General features: G+C 51.0%; 1 protein-coding gene across 1 annotated transcript in view; it reads right to left on the bottom strand.

Annotated features, from left to right (window-relative positions):
* Positions 1-6,337: 6,337 nt before the first annotated feature.
* Positions 6,338-17,483, bottom strand: part of NCAM1 (neural cell adhesion molecule 1) — a gene marked incomplete at its 3' end in the record, with an annotated part of 83,417 nt that continues 72,271 nt past the window's right edge. Inside the window, exons 16-19 of the mRNA XM_082296829.1 lie at positions 9,783-9,990; positions 9,301-9,417; positions 7,554-8,321; positions 6,338-6,452 (exon numbers count right to left, since the gene is read on the bottom strand). Of these exons, the coding sequence (XP_082152955.1) occupies positions 6,338-6,452; positions 7,554-8,321; positions 9,301-9,417; positions 9,783-9,990 (1,208 nt within the window). The remainder of the gene's footprint in view (positions 6,453-7,553; positions 8,322-9,300; positions 9,418-9,782; positions 9,991-17,483) is intronic.

Raw genomic sequence — 17,483 nt, 5'->3', positions numbered from 1 at the left:
GGCCGGGGGAAAGCGGAGGAACGAGGGGACACCGGGGGACACCGGGGGACACCGGGGGACAGTAGCGGACAGCGGGACCCGCCGCGGCCGGGCCTCGAACCCGCGGCACCGTTGCCGGGGAGACGCGACTGCCGCCGCAGCCGCGGGTGGGCGGGGAGATGTAAATGAGGGGGCGGGGCCACGCGGAGGAGGGGGCGGGTTACGCAAATGAGGGGGACGGGTTATGCAAATGACGGGGTTTATGCAAACGAGCCGGCAATTTGGCGGGAAACCGGCAGGCACCGCCCGCGCGCTCCCGGCACAAAATCCCGGGATTATCCCGGCTGGAAAAGAGCTCCGACACCACCGAGCCCACTCTGTGACCCACCCCCACCCTGTCCCCAGCCCAGAGCACTGAGCGCCACGTCCAGGCCTTCCCTGGACGCCTCCAGGGATGGGCACCGCAAACCTCCCTGGGCAGCCCCTGCCGAGGCCTGAGCGCCCTTTCCATGGGGAAATTCCTGCGGATGTCCGGCCTGAAGCTTGCCCTGATTTTTATACCAGACTCGGCTTATTTTTCTTTTAAGGCCTCCCTGAAACGCTGTGGCTTTCCCGATCTTTGGGAGGCGGCGGCGATGGAAGCTGTCGGCCGCTGCACGGAGCTGCGCTGCCACGGGATTGCCATTCCCGGCACATCCTCATCCCGGGAACGGCACATTCCGCACGGAGCGCACCCGGCAGCACGAGGGCAGCTCACCCTGGGGCTGCTGGCGGCGAAATGGGAACTCACACCGCAGCCACATCCATCTGCCTCCGCTTCCACATCCCACCTCGTCACACGGGAGATGAAATCCTGAGTGCCAGAGAGGTGCTGAGCTCCACAGGCAGCCAGAACCCCCCGTCCCTTCCACCCCCTTGGCTGCAGGAACAGCCGGGATATCCCTTTTCCCCCCTCATGCACCAAGCCCCAACGATTCCCTTCCCTCCCCTCACTGCCATTAGCTCTGCCCACACCACCCTCCATCCCCAAGGGGTTTTTTTCCCTTCTAATGAAGCTGTTCCCAGCCCAGTGCCCAATTAAAAACACCCACGAGGCCACAGCTGGGGCACTGGGATGCTCAGGAATTTGGGTTTTATTTGTTATCCCACCAAACCTGGGGGATAAAGCCACACTGTGCAGCAAATGTGCAGAGGGCAGAGACACCTTTAGTCTCTGAATACTTCAAAAAGCACTTAAAATGATGCTCTGAAGCACGTGCACAATGTTCACATGCTTATATCTGATTAAAAGGCCAGCTAATTTTAATTTCTAGAAGGGATGAGAGAAAGAAGCAGCACAAAAATGTCCCTCCGCCTCCCTCCGGACCCCCAGCCCCGCTCAGACTTACCCCAAATTCAGCCCAGCCTGGGGTGAAGGAGCCACACTCAGCCAAGGTGACGCTGCCAGTCAGGTGCCATGGCCTTAACAGAGGGAGAAATGAGGGAAAATGAAAATTAAATGGAAATTAAAAGGTCTGAGGGTTGAGGAAACGGCGGCAGAAATATAAAGATCTAATAAAGGATTTGTCAGTGGTTTTGCCACCGAGCACAACCCCAGCTCCAGGGGCAGCAAAATCCCTTTCCACTTCTGTGGGAGGAGAGGGAAGAAGCCCTGAGCTCCTCCAAGTTAAAAAGGTGCAGCAGGGAACCGGGCAAAGGCAGGGCACGGGTTCCATCCAGCTGGCACGGTGGACAGCGACTGGGGCATTCAGGGAACCCTGACCCAGAAAGGGCAACCCCAGAGCCTCCCCTTCCACCCCAGCCAGGGACTTCGGGTCAATTGATGCCTCCCCAGTTGAAAGCAGTTGGTGTTTTTTATATCAAATGGTCGGGTAGTGACTAAAAAAGCTCTTTTTCAGCGAAGTGGAATCTTCTGTGTGAAAATCAAACTCTGTTTTGCCTGAATTTGTGAAGATAAGACAACCCTCCCCTCCCTGTAATCCCCAGAGTAAAAAAATTAAAGTTGCCCATTTGGACAATTTTTAGCTGAAATTTAGAAAAAAATATCAAGACTTTTAAATGAATTAATTGAATAAATTCATTACGTTCAAACCTCAGTTATCAAAGTTATCAAGTTCAGGCACCCAATTCAGGCTGGGCAGAGGACACCTGTTAACCCAACGCTCCACTCACACTTTCCACAGCCAGGCAACAGAAAAGTGCCTTTTTTTGTGGGGAAAAAGCTCCTCAGTAGCTGTGAAACTGCATTTTTGTGTTTGTTATCTCCAGGAAATAAGTAAATAAGTATAGAGGGACAAAGAAATCAACTCTGAAGTGCTGTTAGTGACACTCAGTTGGGATGAGGCAGCAGGACCAGGTGCTGGCCCTGGCAGAGCAGCTAAAGAAGGGCAGACTGCAGGCATCAGCTTTTTTTTTTTTTTTTTTTTTTTTTTTTTTTTTTTTTTGTAATTTTTATTTGAACACAGTATTCTGACAGAATGCAAAGTCAAAATCCTCAGTTAGTATCAGTATTTACACCAGTGAGAATGGGGATAAAGGTGGAGTCGATGTTTCACTCGGTAAAAAGATTTTTTGTTTTTTTCTTTTTTTAACAAGATAGAAGGCCCCCAAAAGTAGGGAATGCTGGGGAAGGATGGCCATGGAGGGGCTGAGGACAACTACCAAAACAGCCTGGTGGTGAAAAATGTGGGGTTTGAAGGCTCCATAGAAAAGTGTGAAAAGAAAACTCCACTCTGGAAGCTGACGGGCGGGATGCACTATTGTCACCTGTACGAATGGTGCAGCACGAGATGGCAGCGCTCCTGGTGACACTGGGGAGGGACAGGAGCAGCCAGGGCAGTGCCACCGGCCCCAGCAGTGCCACCAGCCCCGGGGATGGACACACGGAGCAGCCAGGGCAGTGCCACCAACGTGGGGCTGGTCCCTGCCCGTAGGGACCCATCAAAGCTGTGAGGCCACTGCTGGCTGGGAACGGGCTACTTGGACATGAAATTGAATTAAATTGAATGATTCCCCCTCGAGGGCGATGTAAACCCACCACAGGTGTGGGGAGGGGTCATGGGAGCACTGAAAGGAGCTGCTGGACACTGCTCAGGGTTCCCTCCTGGCTCGGAGTGGTGCTCACTCCATCTGCCCCACACCAGAGCTTTGGGATGGAAGGGACCTTAAAGCCCAGCCAGTGCCACTCCCAAAGTGCCACTGGGTGCTAGGCTGGGCTCTGAGCTGGTCACCTTTTGGGACAAAACCGCCAATCCAGGTGGGGCAGCTCCCCCAGTTCCCACCTGGCAGGTGCTGCTGGAGGTCCTGGGGCAGGTTTTTGGGAGGGGTGCTGTGTTTCCTTGCAGCTGCCCAGCTTTGGGGGTTCCAGCACACACAGGTGACAAAAGCAGCCAGAACTCGGCACAGAAGGGACAAACTGGGCTCACCCACGGGGATGGAGGCACCAGCACTGCCCCCGCACTGCCCAGCTGCAGCAGGGCCACGGCTGCTCTTCATGGATTCATTTCTTTGGGGAAAAAGAAAGGAATCCTTGGGACCATGAGCCCAACTTGCCCAGGGCTCCATGGATACTGCTGTGACGGTCATGCAAGGGCTGGACTTGATACCAGGCTTGGCAACGAGGCCCCATCCTGCCCCAAAAGCCGCCCAGGACGGGCGGGGAGCCTCTGCCTGCACCTCCATCGCCCTCCCCGTGCACCCCAGGAGCTGAGGAAAACAAAATGCAAGAAACCCCACACTTAGCAAATGACAAGACCATTGTTTTTCACAGCTGGAAATGGTGTGATGCCACTGGAACAGACTGCATATTCCCAAGGAATACATGGATACAGCCTCCACACCCCCCTCATCCTTCTGGGAACGCCAGAGTCAGCTCGGGTTGCTTTTCTCATTTAAAGGCTTCTGCTCTTTTTAAGAGTTGTTCTCTTTCTGTTTTTTTTTTTTTTTTAATGATTTTAATTCCTGAATATTTATTTTTTTTGTTTCTCAAATCTGAACTAGCGCTACACCTTCCACATCCAAACTATGTTGAAGCTTTTATTATTTCAATACTATGACAAAAAACACGGTTCACACTAAAATAGTCACGCACCCACAGTGCACAAGCTTGCAGATCTAAAGTAGAATTAAAAAAAAAAAAAAAAGAAAACAAAAGGGAAAATAAAAATAAAATTTAAAAAAAAGGGGAAATAAAACCCAAAACCCCAACAGGAGGAACATCTCTATACAATGGGCTGGTCTCTCCCTACATTCCTCTGCCTTCCTTCTGCTCAAAGCTCCTTTTCACCCCCAAATCTCAGTGTTGCTCCATGATTCCTGATAATAAATCCAATTAATCAGCTCTCCCACCCCTAAATCTGTGTTTCTCCATGATTCCTGATGATAAATCCCATTGATCAGCTCCCCCCATCCATCATTTAACCCAGGTGCTGCCTCACCCCCTTCCCCAGCTCTGCAGGGTGCCAGGGGACATCCCTGGCACCGAGTTCCAGCCCCTGCTCCCGACTGCAGGAGTTGGGTCCTGCAGGGCACAGACCCAGCACACAGGAGGGGATGGGATGCACCAGGAGGGTCCCTTGGGAGGGACCTCCAAGGATCACCTGGTGGAGCTGCACCTGCAGGAAGGCAAGGGGCTGGAATCTGCCCAGCACCTTTGGGCAAAAACATCTTTGCTTTTATTTTGGCTGGTTTTTTTAGGGTCAGAGGGCGTGGTATTTACTGAAAGTGGTATTTTCTGAAAACTGGTATTTACTGAAACTTGAATTTACTGAAATTGGAGTAGTTTTCTGAAATGGGGATTTTCTGAAATCGGTGTTTACTGAAATTGGGATTTTCTGAAACTGATGTTTTCTGCAACTGGAATTTTCTGCCATGATCAGGAGGGATTGATTTGGTCACACACCTGAGCCCAGACCAGCCCAAACTGTACAACCTCCCTTGTGCTCCTCAGAGCTCCGGGAGGGTTCCGTGAAGGAAAGGGGAGAATGTCCTAAAAAAGCAGAGATGATATTTCTCTTATGCAGTCAGGCCCAGGTCCAGCAAGGGACTTCAAACTAAATTTAAGCACAGAAGGATTTTCTCCAGCAATTCCCTCACCCCAAGCAGAGCCTGGGGATTGCTGGCTAAAGCCCTTGACTGGTGGCAAGTGGTTTGAACACCCCCACCCCCCAAAAAAACCCCAAACCAAACCCCAGCATCGCTTTTCTTCTTACTCCAGTAAGAAATAATAATAATAATAATAACAATAATAATAATAATAACAATAATTAAGAAAAGAGAAAAGGGGAAACGACTACTGTAAACATCCACGGTTGAAAATGTCTCCCTTTGCAAAGCAAGCATGCTGCTACCCTAGTGTCTACAGGACTGGATTTACTGAAAAACCAAAAAAAAACCAAAAAAACAAAAAAAAACAAAAAGAAGAAAAAAAGGCAGCTATTTTACACATCCATTTCAACACAACAAAAGTTAAAAAAATATCTGTCAATTGTAAACACTGGAAAGAACCCAAGTTGGCAAAACAAAACAAAACCAAAAATTGAACGTAAAATTTAAAAAGAAATGTAGAGTCTGAATACTGCAAATTGAAATACATCCCCCGAAGCTGCAATTTTGGCATTCTTCCTAAAAAATAGATAATAATAAACCCCAAATAAAGGTCTAACGTGGCGAGCAGGATTCAGTCACAAAGAGCTCGAGACACTTTGCATACTGACCAGATACAAGGTGAACAGAAATTATAACTTATTTATGAGGCTTTACATATTTCAAACTCGACTGAAAAGTATAAAAATAAATTGTGGACTTTGTTCTTTAAGCACCAGCTGTGCCCAGCAGCACAGTGGTTATCTCTGCTATACTAACAAAGGAAACAACAGGGTCTCTTTTCATTTTTTTTTTGTCTTTTTTTGTGGTTTTTTTTTGTGTCTAGGACTACTTGATTTTGAGCTTCCCAGCCACACTGCAACCAGCATTGCAATTTTTGCTTGTTTGAATATACACAGGGCCAGCTGAGCCCTGATTTGGTGACGGGTTTAACCCTGTTTTTAACATGTTTTTCAAAGCAAGTGCACAACAAATAGAACCTTTCTAGAAATCTCAAAGAAACCAAGAAACAAAAATCAAAAAAACCCAAAAAAAAAAAAAACCAAAAACAAACCAAAAACAGAAGAAGAGAGAAAAAAAAAAAAAAAGAAAAAAGAGACATTCCCTCCCTCCCCCCATTTATGCATTTTCTGGTTGGTTGGTTGTTTTTCTCTTTTAAAAAAAGGCAACAGACACTAGAGGAATGAGATGGGTGTGTGGGTTGTGATTTCAATGCTCGGGTGAAGGTTTCTGCCGTCCCCTCTGCCGGTGCTGATCATGCTTTGCTCTCGTTCTCATTTGTTTGTGTGGCTTCGTTGGGCACCGTCTTCACTTCTGCGGGAGGGCTCTTCCTGTCCTGCACGGCGCCTTTGTCCTCTGCGGGCATTTTCCTGGGGAGAGGCAGCAAAGGGCACAGTTTAGAGGCACGGAAACACGGCCTGGGCCGAGCTAGCCACAGCGAGAGCGCGTCTGTCTGCAAACAAATCGCCCTGGGAGAGCAAAACCAGCATTTCCTGAGGCAGGACTAAGGAACACCAAGCTCAGCTCCCCCACCCTGCTTCATTTAGTTCTAGATTAACCTTTCTTTTGGCTTCTCCTGCCCTGGGTTGGCTCAGGGCTCAGCTGCAGGGCTGCGAAAAGGAGCAGCAGGACAAACTCACACAGCTGCAGAAGGATTTGGCTTTGGCACCCGAACTCCCTGCTCACACAGCCTGACACCTGAGCAGCAATCCCCTTTTTTGTGCTCCTACAGGAAGCCAGTCCTGAATTCCCCAGGATGCTGCAGGAAGGGGAACATGGAAGATGGGAATTCGGTCACAGCCATTTTCACAAGTGGGAGGGAGGTGACCACCCTGAGAGGTGACAAGTGCCAGCCCAGGCAGTCCAACATCTGCAGCACAGCTGGGACTCTCCCCCAGCCCCCAGGTGCTGTTTCCACTCTCCTGCCCAACTCAGGGTGCTCCCTGTCTCAGCCAGGCTCACACTGCCCCAGCCTCCTCCTGCCAGCTTGGGGACAACTCCAGAGGCTCCAATGCTGTCACCTTTCCACAGGGCACTGGTTGCTGCCCAGCCTGACACTGAGTGAGTCTTGAAGCTGCTCTGACCTGCCAGGACATGGGATTTGGGGGGTTGTGCTCATTGACCTGCAGGACCTCAGCACTCTGAGGAAAGCTCTTCCTTTTACACCAAACTGGACTACTTCTGATCTCTTCCACGAAAGAGTAACCCAGGACAGACAAAGCTGCACCAGAGCCTAAAGAGCAACACGTTTCTGATAAATCCCCAGCTTCCCTTCCTCTGCCTCCCTGGCACAGCCTACTCCTGCTCTCCTCCTGGCACCTTCCAAGCCAAGCCCTGTGGGCTCTCGAGTGAGTTAGTTGGCTCAGGAAACAGTGAGATTAGTCAAGAGAACACCCAACAGAGGACACAGCACAGCACCAGGGCACGAGGGACACAGCACACAACCAACACAAGAGTAAAGGCGGCCGTACTCGGTGTTTGCGGGCGCGGCGGGGGCAGAGCTGTCTGCAGCGGCAGCAGCAGGCTCGGGGGCTTGCCCACCAGCCCCGCTGGCAGCAGGAGGAGTAGCAGTGCCAAGAGCTGCAAAAACATCCTTTGCAAGATCAATGTCTGGTGGCTTGAAGGTCCCTTCGTCCATTTTAAAGTCCTCGTTCTGCGAGGGGTTGGCGGCGCTGCCCGAGGCAGCCTCGCTCTTCACGTTGCTCGGGTTCTTGGGGGTCTCTGCTGGACTCTTCACTGTGCTGGGCTGCACAGGCTCCTTCTCGGGGCTCTTGGCCACCTCCTGCTTGGGCTCTGAGGGAGCTGGAGGGCTCGTGAGGTTGGCAGGGCTGGGGGCGGCCGGCTTGTTCCCGGCTTTGGCGGCGTCGGCCACCGCGGTGCTGGGGCTGAGCACGGCCTGCCCCGGCAGGACACTTGAAGACAAATTACTGGTGGCCGGAGCAGAGCTGGGGGTATCGCTGAGATCAACAAGAGGGGCCACTTTGGGGGTGGAGGAGGGCGGCGATGCCGCCGAGGTGGCGGCCGCACCTTTGGCCGGGGTGGCCTGGCCGGGGGCCGTGGCGTTGGCGTCGGGAGTGGCCGTGGCCGGCGGGGCAATGCTGGAGGTCAGCGTGGTGGTCTCGCTGGTGGGGCTGTTCTGGGCAGTGGCAAAGGTTTCAGTGATAGTGTCAGAGTTAGTGGTGCCCGTGGTGACAGAAGGCAGCATGTCCTCCACGGTGGCCGCAGTGTCGGCGGGGTGCCTGCGAGGGGGACACGGGGACGAGAGAGAGAGAGAGAAAGAGAGAGAGAGAGAGACAATGAAGGCCCGAAACGACAGCAGGGAGAGGGGGCAGAGAGGGAGAGTGAGGACAGCACACACACGGGACATGGAGAGGGACTCAGGAGCAGAGACTTGCAGAGGTCAGACATGCAAAGGGAGCGAGGCTGGGATGGCTGAGGATAATCAGGAAGAGAGAAAAAGCCAAGAGGACATGACCTGCAGGAATGGCTTGCTCATGTGCAGTGTATGGGCTGAGGCAAATGGGATCCTGTCAGCTTGCAGAGACTCTTCTCACCTAAAACTTTCCTCTCAGCCTCTGCCCAACCTCCCCAGGCAGCTCTCTGCCAACTCCCTGAGCCTGCAGCCCTGTGCCACCTGTCACCAACACCACACGGCCCCAGCGTGGGCCCCTGAACCCAACCCCTCACCTTGTCCTGTCCTGCTGCTGCAGGTTTGTCTGAAGGCCTGCACAGCCCTCATCAAACCTCAACTCCTTTTCTCCCACGCACATTAATGCAGACTCAGGCCCCAGTTCAGCTCTCAATTCTCTCTCAGAATGCTCGGCCTTGCCGTGACTCCACATCCAGGCCCAGCTCCTGGGGAGGATCTCTCCCCACGGGTTCAGGCTCTCACCCAGCACTGCTGGGACAAGGTTCACACAGGGCTCGCTGCCAGCTGGGGCTGATTTTGCTCTGGATCCTTTGCAGTGACCCTGGACAGTGCTGGACCTCCACACTGGACAGGCTGGCAGAGCCGTTCAAGAAACACTGCTTCCTTCCCCTTTCCCTTCCAGTGCTGGAAACAGGAGTCATTGAAGCTTGAGAGGAGGCACTTCCTCACTGGCATGTGGAGATTTTACCTTTCTTCCTCTCTTCCTGCCCTAACTCGTGTTCCTGAGGGATTAGGGCAGCTGAGGGCAATGCAGTGACCCTGTGCTAGGGCTGGCTAAGGCCACATACTCTGGCTCTGTCAGCGGGGTGGTCTCGTTGGGCTCCGTGTGCTTCCCCCCATCGTGGTTGGGGGTCCTCTCCTCCTCCGTCCGCACCTCCACGATGGGCTCCTTGGACTCATCCTTCCTGTAATGAGGGAATGGCATGGGGAGGGATGGGTTCCTCCTGCAAAGACAGGCTGCAAACGTCCACAGTGAGAGAGACACGCGGGGCTGAGCGGGGAGCGCTCCTTGGGGTCACTCCTCCTTCCCCAGCACACAGCTCCGGGGTGATGTCCAGCACTGGGCTGTACAGCACTGAGGCCACCTATTTGATGGCTACCAACAGGAATGAGACAAAAAACCAGAGGAACAACTCCAGAAACACCTTCCTGGAAGCACAAAGCAAAACCCCAGCACCCTCCCCACAGAGATGAGGGCCCACAGCTTCCTGAGGCAGCTCCTTTTCCACGAGCTGAGCACAGAGGGAGGGATGTGAGGGGCAGTACTCACGAGAAGGCCGCTTTCCCCTCCTCCATGTCCTTGCCCTTGGCCCCCGGGCCGGATTTGCCGCACAGGTTGACGGCGATGCACATGAGCAGCCCACACTTGTTCAGGAAGTAGCAGGTGACATCCACGGCCACCAGCAGCGCCACGAAGACCACCACGAGGATGCCAATGATGGCAGCAGTGCCCAGGCCTGAGGCAGGGCTAGTGCTGGCTTCAGAGACCAAGGGAGAGAAGAGAGAAGGCGCTCGGGTTAAACGTTGGGGGTATCAGGGCTCAGATTTGGCTGCACTTAAGTTGCTTTTAGGAAGTCCACCCTCTCTCTAGCAGCCCTGTGCAGTAACCAGTGCTTTTTCCCACAGACCATTTCCCTGAAAGGATGGGCCTGATGGGGCTTTTCCCACCCCTGTTGGAATAAAGCCTGAAGACAAACTGCAGAATCCTCTCCTGCTGTGCACATCCCCAGCAGGGCTCCTGCTTCCCACCTCCTCCTCCTCCTCCTCCTCAAGAGGAAGGGCCAGAGTGGCTCTGGCACTGCCAGTCTGGCCCAAGAACCAGTGGAAGCAAAGCCCAGACTCTGCAGCAGGATTTTTCCTGGTGGGATACAAAACACTGGGCGATGCTCAGTGCTGGTGAGCCCCTGAGGTGGTGAAACTGAGGTAAAGCCCTCCCTGGAGCTCAGGTGAGACCGAGCTCTCCAGAATGTGTTCACAGCTCCCCAGCCTCTCACTACCACAGCCCCTGGAGCCCCAAACCCTTGGAATCTTGGCTTTCCAGAACCCCCCAGCAAAGCCCCTTTATCACCTCAGCCCCATTTATGCCGACTGTGACAGGTGAAAAGCCCTTCCCAGGGCTCCAGACAGAGCCACACCCTCTGCCACGCATCTTCTTGTTTAAAAACAGGAGGCAGGGCACCCTTACCCTGGGGCAGAGAGGTGGTGTTTCATTTAGTGACCCCGAGATGGATCAAGGAATGCAGATTCCAGCAGGGTAAGTAGGGAAAAGCCACTCTGAGGCACCTGACTGTCACTGGGATCACGAGTCCAGCCCCTGGCCAGCAGAACACTGTCCCACAGCCCGGTCCCTGCCAGCAAACTGCACAATTACATGAATTAATCACCCTCCAATGCCTGCAGGGAGTGAGGAGGGCACGGATCTTCCCTCTTTGAATGTGTTCAGGATCCTTGCGTGGATTATTCCATAACTGACGTGCTGGGTCACGCTCCCCATCCGCATCCCCTCTCTGGGCAGGGGCTCCTTGGCAGGCTCCTAAAGGCGAGCCAAGGGCAGCATCCCAGGCAGGACCACAGGATCAGAGTTCCCTGGGTGCCTCCAGAGCTGGAGGGAACTGGAATTTTTCCCTTCTGGAAAATTCCACTCACACCAGAGCCCTGCTCTTTGCTTCCTCTCCCCTCCCAGCTTTTCCAGGAGCTGTCAGCCCTGTCAGCCCCCCAGACTCCTGCTGGGACAGCCACGGACCCCTCTGTTGCCCCAAACACCCAAGGAGAGCCCTGAGCAGGTACCACCCTCCCCTCCTCCTCTGCCCCGGGAGGAGGAGGATGGAGGAGAACCGGGGCAAGCCTGCAGAGGAATGTCCCTGTTTTTGTGCTATTCTGGGATTTTACACCTCAGGCAACGGAACTGGGCCAAGGTAATTGTCTGCAATTTGGGTTTCTAGGCTGGTAAGGGAGCCCTGCAATTTGCAGGAACTTTCAAACCTTCCAAGGACTGGCAATAAGGAGAAATAATACAAAAATCCTCCACGACCCCATGAACTTGGGAGGGTCTTGGTGCTGCCTTTCTTCTTCCTTGTAAGGGAATTTTGCTGTTGCTATAAAATGCAGGAATCATAGTGGGGATTATTCTTTTCACAGACTGTCCCATCTGATTAAATGAAATTGATCTACAAATACTTTGAAGAACCATTCCCTCCATCCTGTAGCTGGATTTATGTTGTATTTAATGAAACTAATATTTAGACATCCCTTAAGGGTTTGCTGGGGCCTAAAACAATTCTGTGTACAAAGGAAATGGATAAATAAATGGGCTGTGGAACAGCAGCTGCTCACACTGTGTGTATGAAATAAATGTAATAAAAAGATGTTGGACATTTCTGACCTGATCCAGAGCACATCCAACCCTTCCATTAATCCCCTTCTGCCACTCTCAGGACTAAGAGGAATAACATTTCCACCGGTTAAATAAGGAAACACAAACCATTAAAGAACTTCTGGAGTCCTTAATTCTAAAGAAGTGAAGAATTTATTAATTACAAATGATATTTTCCAATGGAAAATGAGCTTCCTGCAAGACTGGCTTTTCTAATCACCCTCATTTACAGCGCGCAGTAAAATCACCCATCAGTTTTACTCTTGGTACAAAAACTGCCCTGTCAGAGAGAGCTCAGCTGTGGCTTCCTAGTGGGGTCTCAGCTAGAGAATGTTCAGGCACAGAGACAAAAAGGGATGGAGAGAAGCAGGGGGGACTCCAGGCATTTCAAAGGTCCTGCAGGATTTGGCAAAAGAAAGAAGAACGAACAAAACAAATAAAAATCCATTTGGTGCACCCAGAAACAAAACCCAGGGGAGAAGCTCTTTGTTCTCAGTGGATGCCAGCAGCTTTCATTTGCACACATTTAAGTTTCCTTTGCACGAGGTTTTACAGAGCTGTTCCCTCACACACTCCCCAGCTCACAGTGGGGAAAAGGACCCTTCTGTCGCAGTGCCACCCGCTCTGCCAGCGACACAAACCCAGGTTTCACCATCTGGCCTTGTTCCCAGGAGCACACAGCAGCCTGGGGAGCTTTCCCTCAGGACAGGGCAATGGGGATTTCCCAAACTCCTGCTGGACTCTGACCTCAGAGCTCCTCCAAGCTCTGCTGTTTTCCCATGACTGACTCCCTTCCCAGGGATGAAAAAGGGAATATCAGGGTATCATGGAATGGTTTGGGTTGGAAGGGACCTTACAGCCCATCCAGTGCCACCCTTGCCATGGGCAGGGACACCTCCCACTGTCCCAGGCTGCTCCAAGCCCCAGTGTCCAGCCTGGCCTTGGGCACTGCCAGGGATCCAGGGGCAGCCCCAGCTGCTCTGGGAATTCCATCCCAGCCCCTCCCCACCTTCACAGGGAAGAATTCCTTCCCAAGATCCCATCTAACCCTGCCCTCTGGCAGTTTGAAGCCATTCCCCCCTGCCCTGTCCCTCCATCCTTTGTAAATAATCCCTCTCTGTTTTTCCTGTCAGCTCCTTCAGGTCCTGGAAGGGGCATTTAGGTCACCCCAAAGCTTCTCTTCTTCTTCTGAACACAAAGAGTGACAACAAAATTCTCTTTTCTGGAGTAAACCAACCCTGCCCCAGCTGCCCCCCCACCTCCAGCAGCTCCAAGAGGCAGGAGAACTTGTATTTAAAACCTTTTAGGTAAAACCTTCTGTTTATCCCCCAGAACCTTGGACGTGCAGACACCTGCAGCTGCTCCTGGTGAAGCAGGACATTCCCAAACATTCCTGTCCATGAAAGCAGCCAAACAATGCTCTGACCAACAACTCAGAGAACATGGAGGGACTTCAACAAACTGTGGGAATCCTGCAGACCCTGCAAGGCTCTGCAGCCCCTCACTCACACGTGGGAACTGCCCGTGCCCGTGCCATGAAAACCCCAGGGTTTGAGCATCTTCTGCTTCCAGGCCTGAATCTCTGCCTCCTCTCTGAGCTGACTTTTCTAAAAACTCTTTTTAAATTTTATTTTACTCACATCAAAACCTGGGACCTTGAACATGGGATCCCCAAGGGTCTGACAGATCTCTGGTATCTGTGGTGTTACAAATCTGCACAAATTTGTGGTAAAAAAAACCCAGTTCTGCTCCTTATTTTCACAAACAGAAGGAAGCACTTCTTGAGTGTATTCCACGCTGCTGGGCTCCTGCTTGCTGGTGGGTGTGGCATTAATGTCAGCCACATAAATGATGTCTCAGCTGCTTGTCAGGGCTCTGCCACAGAGAATCCTCCCCTGCCCTAAACCCCTCTCCTGGGGCAGAAGCACCTCCACAGGTGCTGCTCTCTCTCCACACCACGCTGTGCAAAGTTATAAAGGTAATTTTAATAACTGTGATTTTGGTGAGAAACATCTCAGCCTCAGGCACTGACCTCCCACTGTGGATAAGGGGAAATCCACAAAAAGCTGATCCGAGATCTACAGATGAACTCAGTGAGTCCAGTTAGAGGGGAAATCACACCATTTTTTAGTGTTAGGATTATCTTGCTGCACTTCAGTAAACTGCAAAGCTCTAACAAAGTGTCTACACTCTACAACACTGGAAATGAGGGGTTCTTGTAAAAAAAAAAAAAAGAAATCCACAGGCTTTTGTGTGTGACACCTGCACCGAGTTTTCATTTACAATTCAGACAGAAAAGTTCACAACTCGTAAGGAACAAGATCTGAACAAACACAGCAGAGCATAAAAGGCAGAGTCAGACAAGAGTGAGGGCAGGATTTGGTTTGTCCCTGGGAGAATTTTGTCAGGAAGATGAACCCCACCCAGCTGAGAGGGTTTGAGACCTTCTGGACAGACACTTCAACAAGGGAGAGACCCCGGATTTTAGGAGAGCATCAGAGGGGATGGGTTTCCTATCACAAAGAATTCAGTGGGGTTGTTGTTGCTGGGTTGTTTTTTGTGGTTTTTTTGGTGTGGGTTTTTTTTTTTGGGGGGGGGGGTGGGGAGTTCTGGTTGGTTTTTTTTAAGAAGCAAAGAAAAAAAATAATCTGAAGTTTGCTCAAGGAAATTCCCAGAATTTGCTAACAAAGATGGTTCTACTGCAGTTTAGACCATGGGTTAATCCTGTCACACGCACAGTTCACCAGAAATATTATTAAGGATCAGTAATAATAATTTTGCTGGTCAGGTAACTTGATCCAAGCTAAGATTTTCTGTTAGAACAGCAAGGAAAGGGATCTCTGTGATAACACAGCAGTGGAAAACCAGGGAATGTTAGAAAAGCACTGGAAATTTGTGTGTCCATGGGCTGTGTCTGCCCAGCTCCACTGTGGGCCAGGAGGAATCTGCACACGAGGGAGTGACAAGGACTCGACCACGAGAAGAAGGAAAAGCAGCAATGCCCCCAGTGTGATTCCCAGCAGATGTTTATAGTCAGAGCAGCACAGCAGGAAAACCTTCCAGACATTTGAATCCACATGCAAAAGCCCCCAGAGACATCTGGGCAATCAGCAGGATGGTCTCTGACAAATCTTCTCTTTCTTTTTACAGTCTGTGGGTTTGGGTTTGTGGATGGGGCCTCCTTTTGCACAAGATCAGCACCAGATGTGCAGAGAAATCAGTAAAAAGCAGGATCTTAAAGGCTTTCAGCATTGCACCTTCCTTTGATGAAAACAGCAAGCAAACAACACCAAAAAGAAATCTTTCTTTCCATCCGTTTAAAAGGGCAAATTCATTACAAGTAACAAAAAAATGTTAAAGAGAAAAAACTTGGCTTAAACCTTTTTTCCTTGTTACAAAATACTGACTCTTTCAAATTAAACATTTTTTTAAAGTGTTCTGTGTTTGTTTCTCTTTTTTTTTTTTTTTTTTTGTCTGAACTGACACGATCCTCTGAAGCAAAATTATCTCCTTTCACACCTTGCTGGGACCCAGGCCTTCCCAAGCAAATATTGCTTTATTTAACTCTTTTTTTAAGTTTCTAACAGAGCAAAAGCAGAGTCACTGCAGAAAGAAGCAATGAGACAAAGGAGGACGATGCTGATGGACTTCCCAAGGTCGCTGCAGGTGCCAGACAGTGGTTCCCAGGAGGGGGGAATATGGTTGTTTTAAAAACAAATTTGGTGCATGTGGCAAGCGTGGATGTTTCCCGTGAGATCCAAGGTGACCATGGATGACAGACATAGGAAAGGAGTCAGGGGGAAAAGGGAGAGGGGAGGGAAAGAAAGGAAGAGGGGAAGAAAAAAAAGAAAGAAAGAGAGAGAGAGAGAGAGAGAAAGAGAGAGAAAAATAGATAAAAAAAATTAGGTCATAAATACAGAAAACATAAGAATCAAAGGTTTATTTAATCTCGTAAATTAAAATGGCTCAGGGTTCCAGGAGCAGCACGTTCACCACAAAAGGGTCAGAAGCTCAGCAAAGCCCAAAGCTGCAGAGCAGGGTCCAAGGCAGGGCAGGTGGGGTTTGCAAGCAAATGAGATTAAAAATGATGGCACAGAAGGGGCTCAGCAAGAAACACAGGGAAATGGGGGGCTGTGTGTGAGGGGACAACGCTGCCTTCACACAGGGAGAACAGGGAAACAAGAACAGCTTTGGTGCAGCAGAGAATCCACCTGCCTGTCCAAGCCCTTCCCCAAAGCTTGGAGAACAGATCCACATCATCCTGAGGGAGCACCACGGTCTCAGGAACGCTCTGACTTTGCCATTCAGCCTCCCAGCTGCTTGGGAACTACTCCAATGCCAGGATGATTATTATTATTTCTGAAAATAACACCCTTATCCTTCCAGCCACCCTGAGGCCTCTGCACAGGTGAGGGGGACCAAGGACTCTACACAATAAATGCACATTTTACTGCAGGGAATCCCTGGTTATTGCTGTCAGGCACAGCACTGGCTCCAACCCCTGCACAGCTCATTTTGAGACAAAAACACAGAAATGCCACAAAACAACAAGGAAAGGAACACACAGAGCCTCTTCCTGCCACAGTTTGGCAGGAAAAAAAAAACCTGTGGGGCTGCACAGCAGAGAAAAAACCAACCTGTCCCTGGAAATATTTTCCTCAGTGTTATTAGTGTGGGGATCAGGGAACACCTTGGGAGGCCAAAATGACAAAAACCCTGGAGAAAGAGTCACAAACCCAGCAGTGACCATGTCACTGCACACGGACACAGCACTTTCTGAGGACCAGCTGAATTCCAGCTGCTGGGGCAACCCTGCATTCCCCAAAACTGCTTTTCCAAGGGCAACATTGGAGCAGCAGCCTCAGATCCCGGCTCCTCCTGTGCCTCACACCAAGCTAAGCAAGGAATAACTTCAGAGAGGCCAGGGAAGTTTCACCTGTGATAACCAACTGGGGTTTGCCCCATTTTTTAGAGGGTTCCTGCACATGTTACAACTGGATTTAAAGGGCTCAGAGGGGGAGCAAGGATCGGAGCTGTTGGAAATGAGAATCACAGAGTGAGTTGCTTAATGAGTTACTGAGGGTGCTTCCACCCGGAACTACGCCCTGTTCAAGCACCCCTCAGGCTCTCCTTTGCCCCATCTCCCTCCTCCTCACTGCCAGTCCCACTTCTCCAGCCCAAAGTCACTCATTTCTGTGCTCAACAACGTGATCTGCCTCGGCCAAGGGGGATTTCAGCATTGCCATGAGGTCTGAGCTGTTTCCTTCAGCCAGGGAATGGGCACAGGGGAGCAAGGCAGGGACTGAATTCTCAGGGAAAAACTGAAGGAAACTCTCTGGTTTCAAGGAAAAACATGAGACAGAATGAAATCAAGTAAACCCCCTCAGTATGGGCTGTCAGCACCAACCCTGGGGGTGCAGGGAGGACTTGACTCAGCATCCCTCTGTCTTTAACCACCACAAGTTTAATTTACAGCTACTTCAGCAATCCCCTCCTCAGGTTCTGGTTGCTTTGTGTGGGTTTCCCCCTTCCCTTTTTTAAATGCCCACATGTAGAAAAGAAATCCTAACTATCCTTTCAACAGGTTGTCACAAACTG

Source organism: Coloeus monedula, assembly GCF_965178545.1.
Source record: "Coloeus monedula genome assembly, chromosome: 25".
Taxonomy (NCBI): Eukaryota; Metazoa; Chordata; class Aves; order Passeriformes; family Corvidae; genus Coloeus; species Coloeus monedula.
The sequence above is the reverse complement of the archived record's forward strand: the minus strand, read 5'-3'. Positions and strand labels throughout refer to the sequence as shown.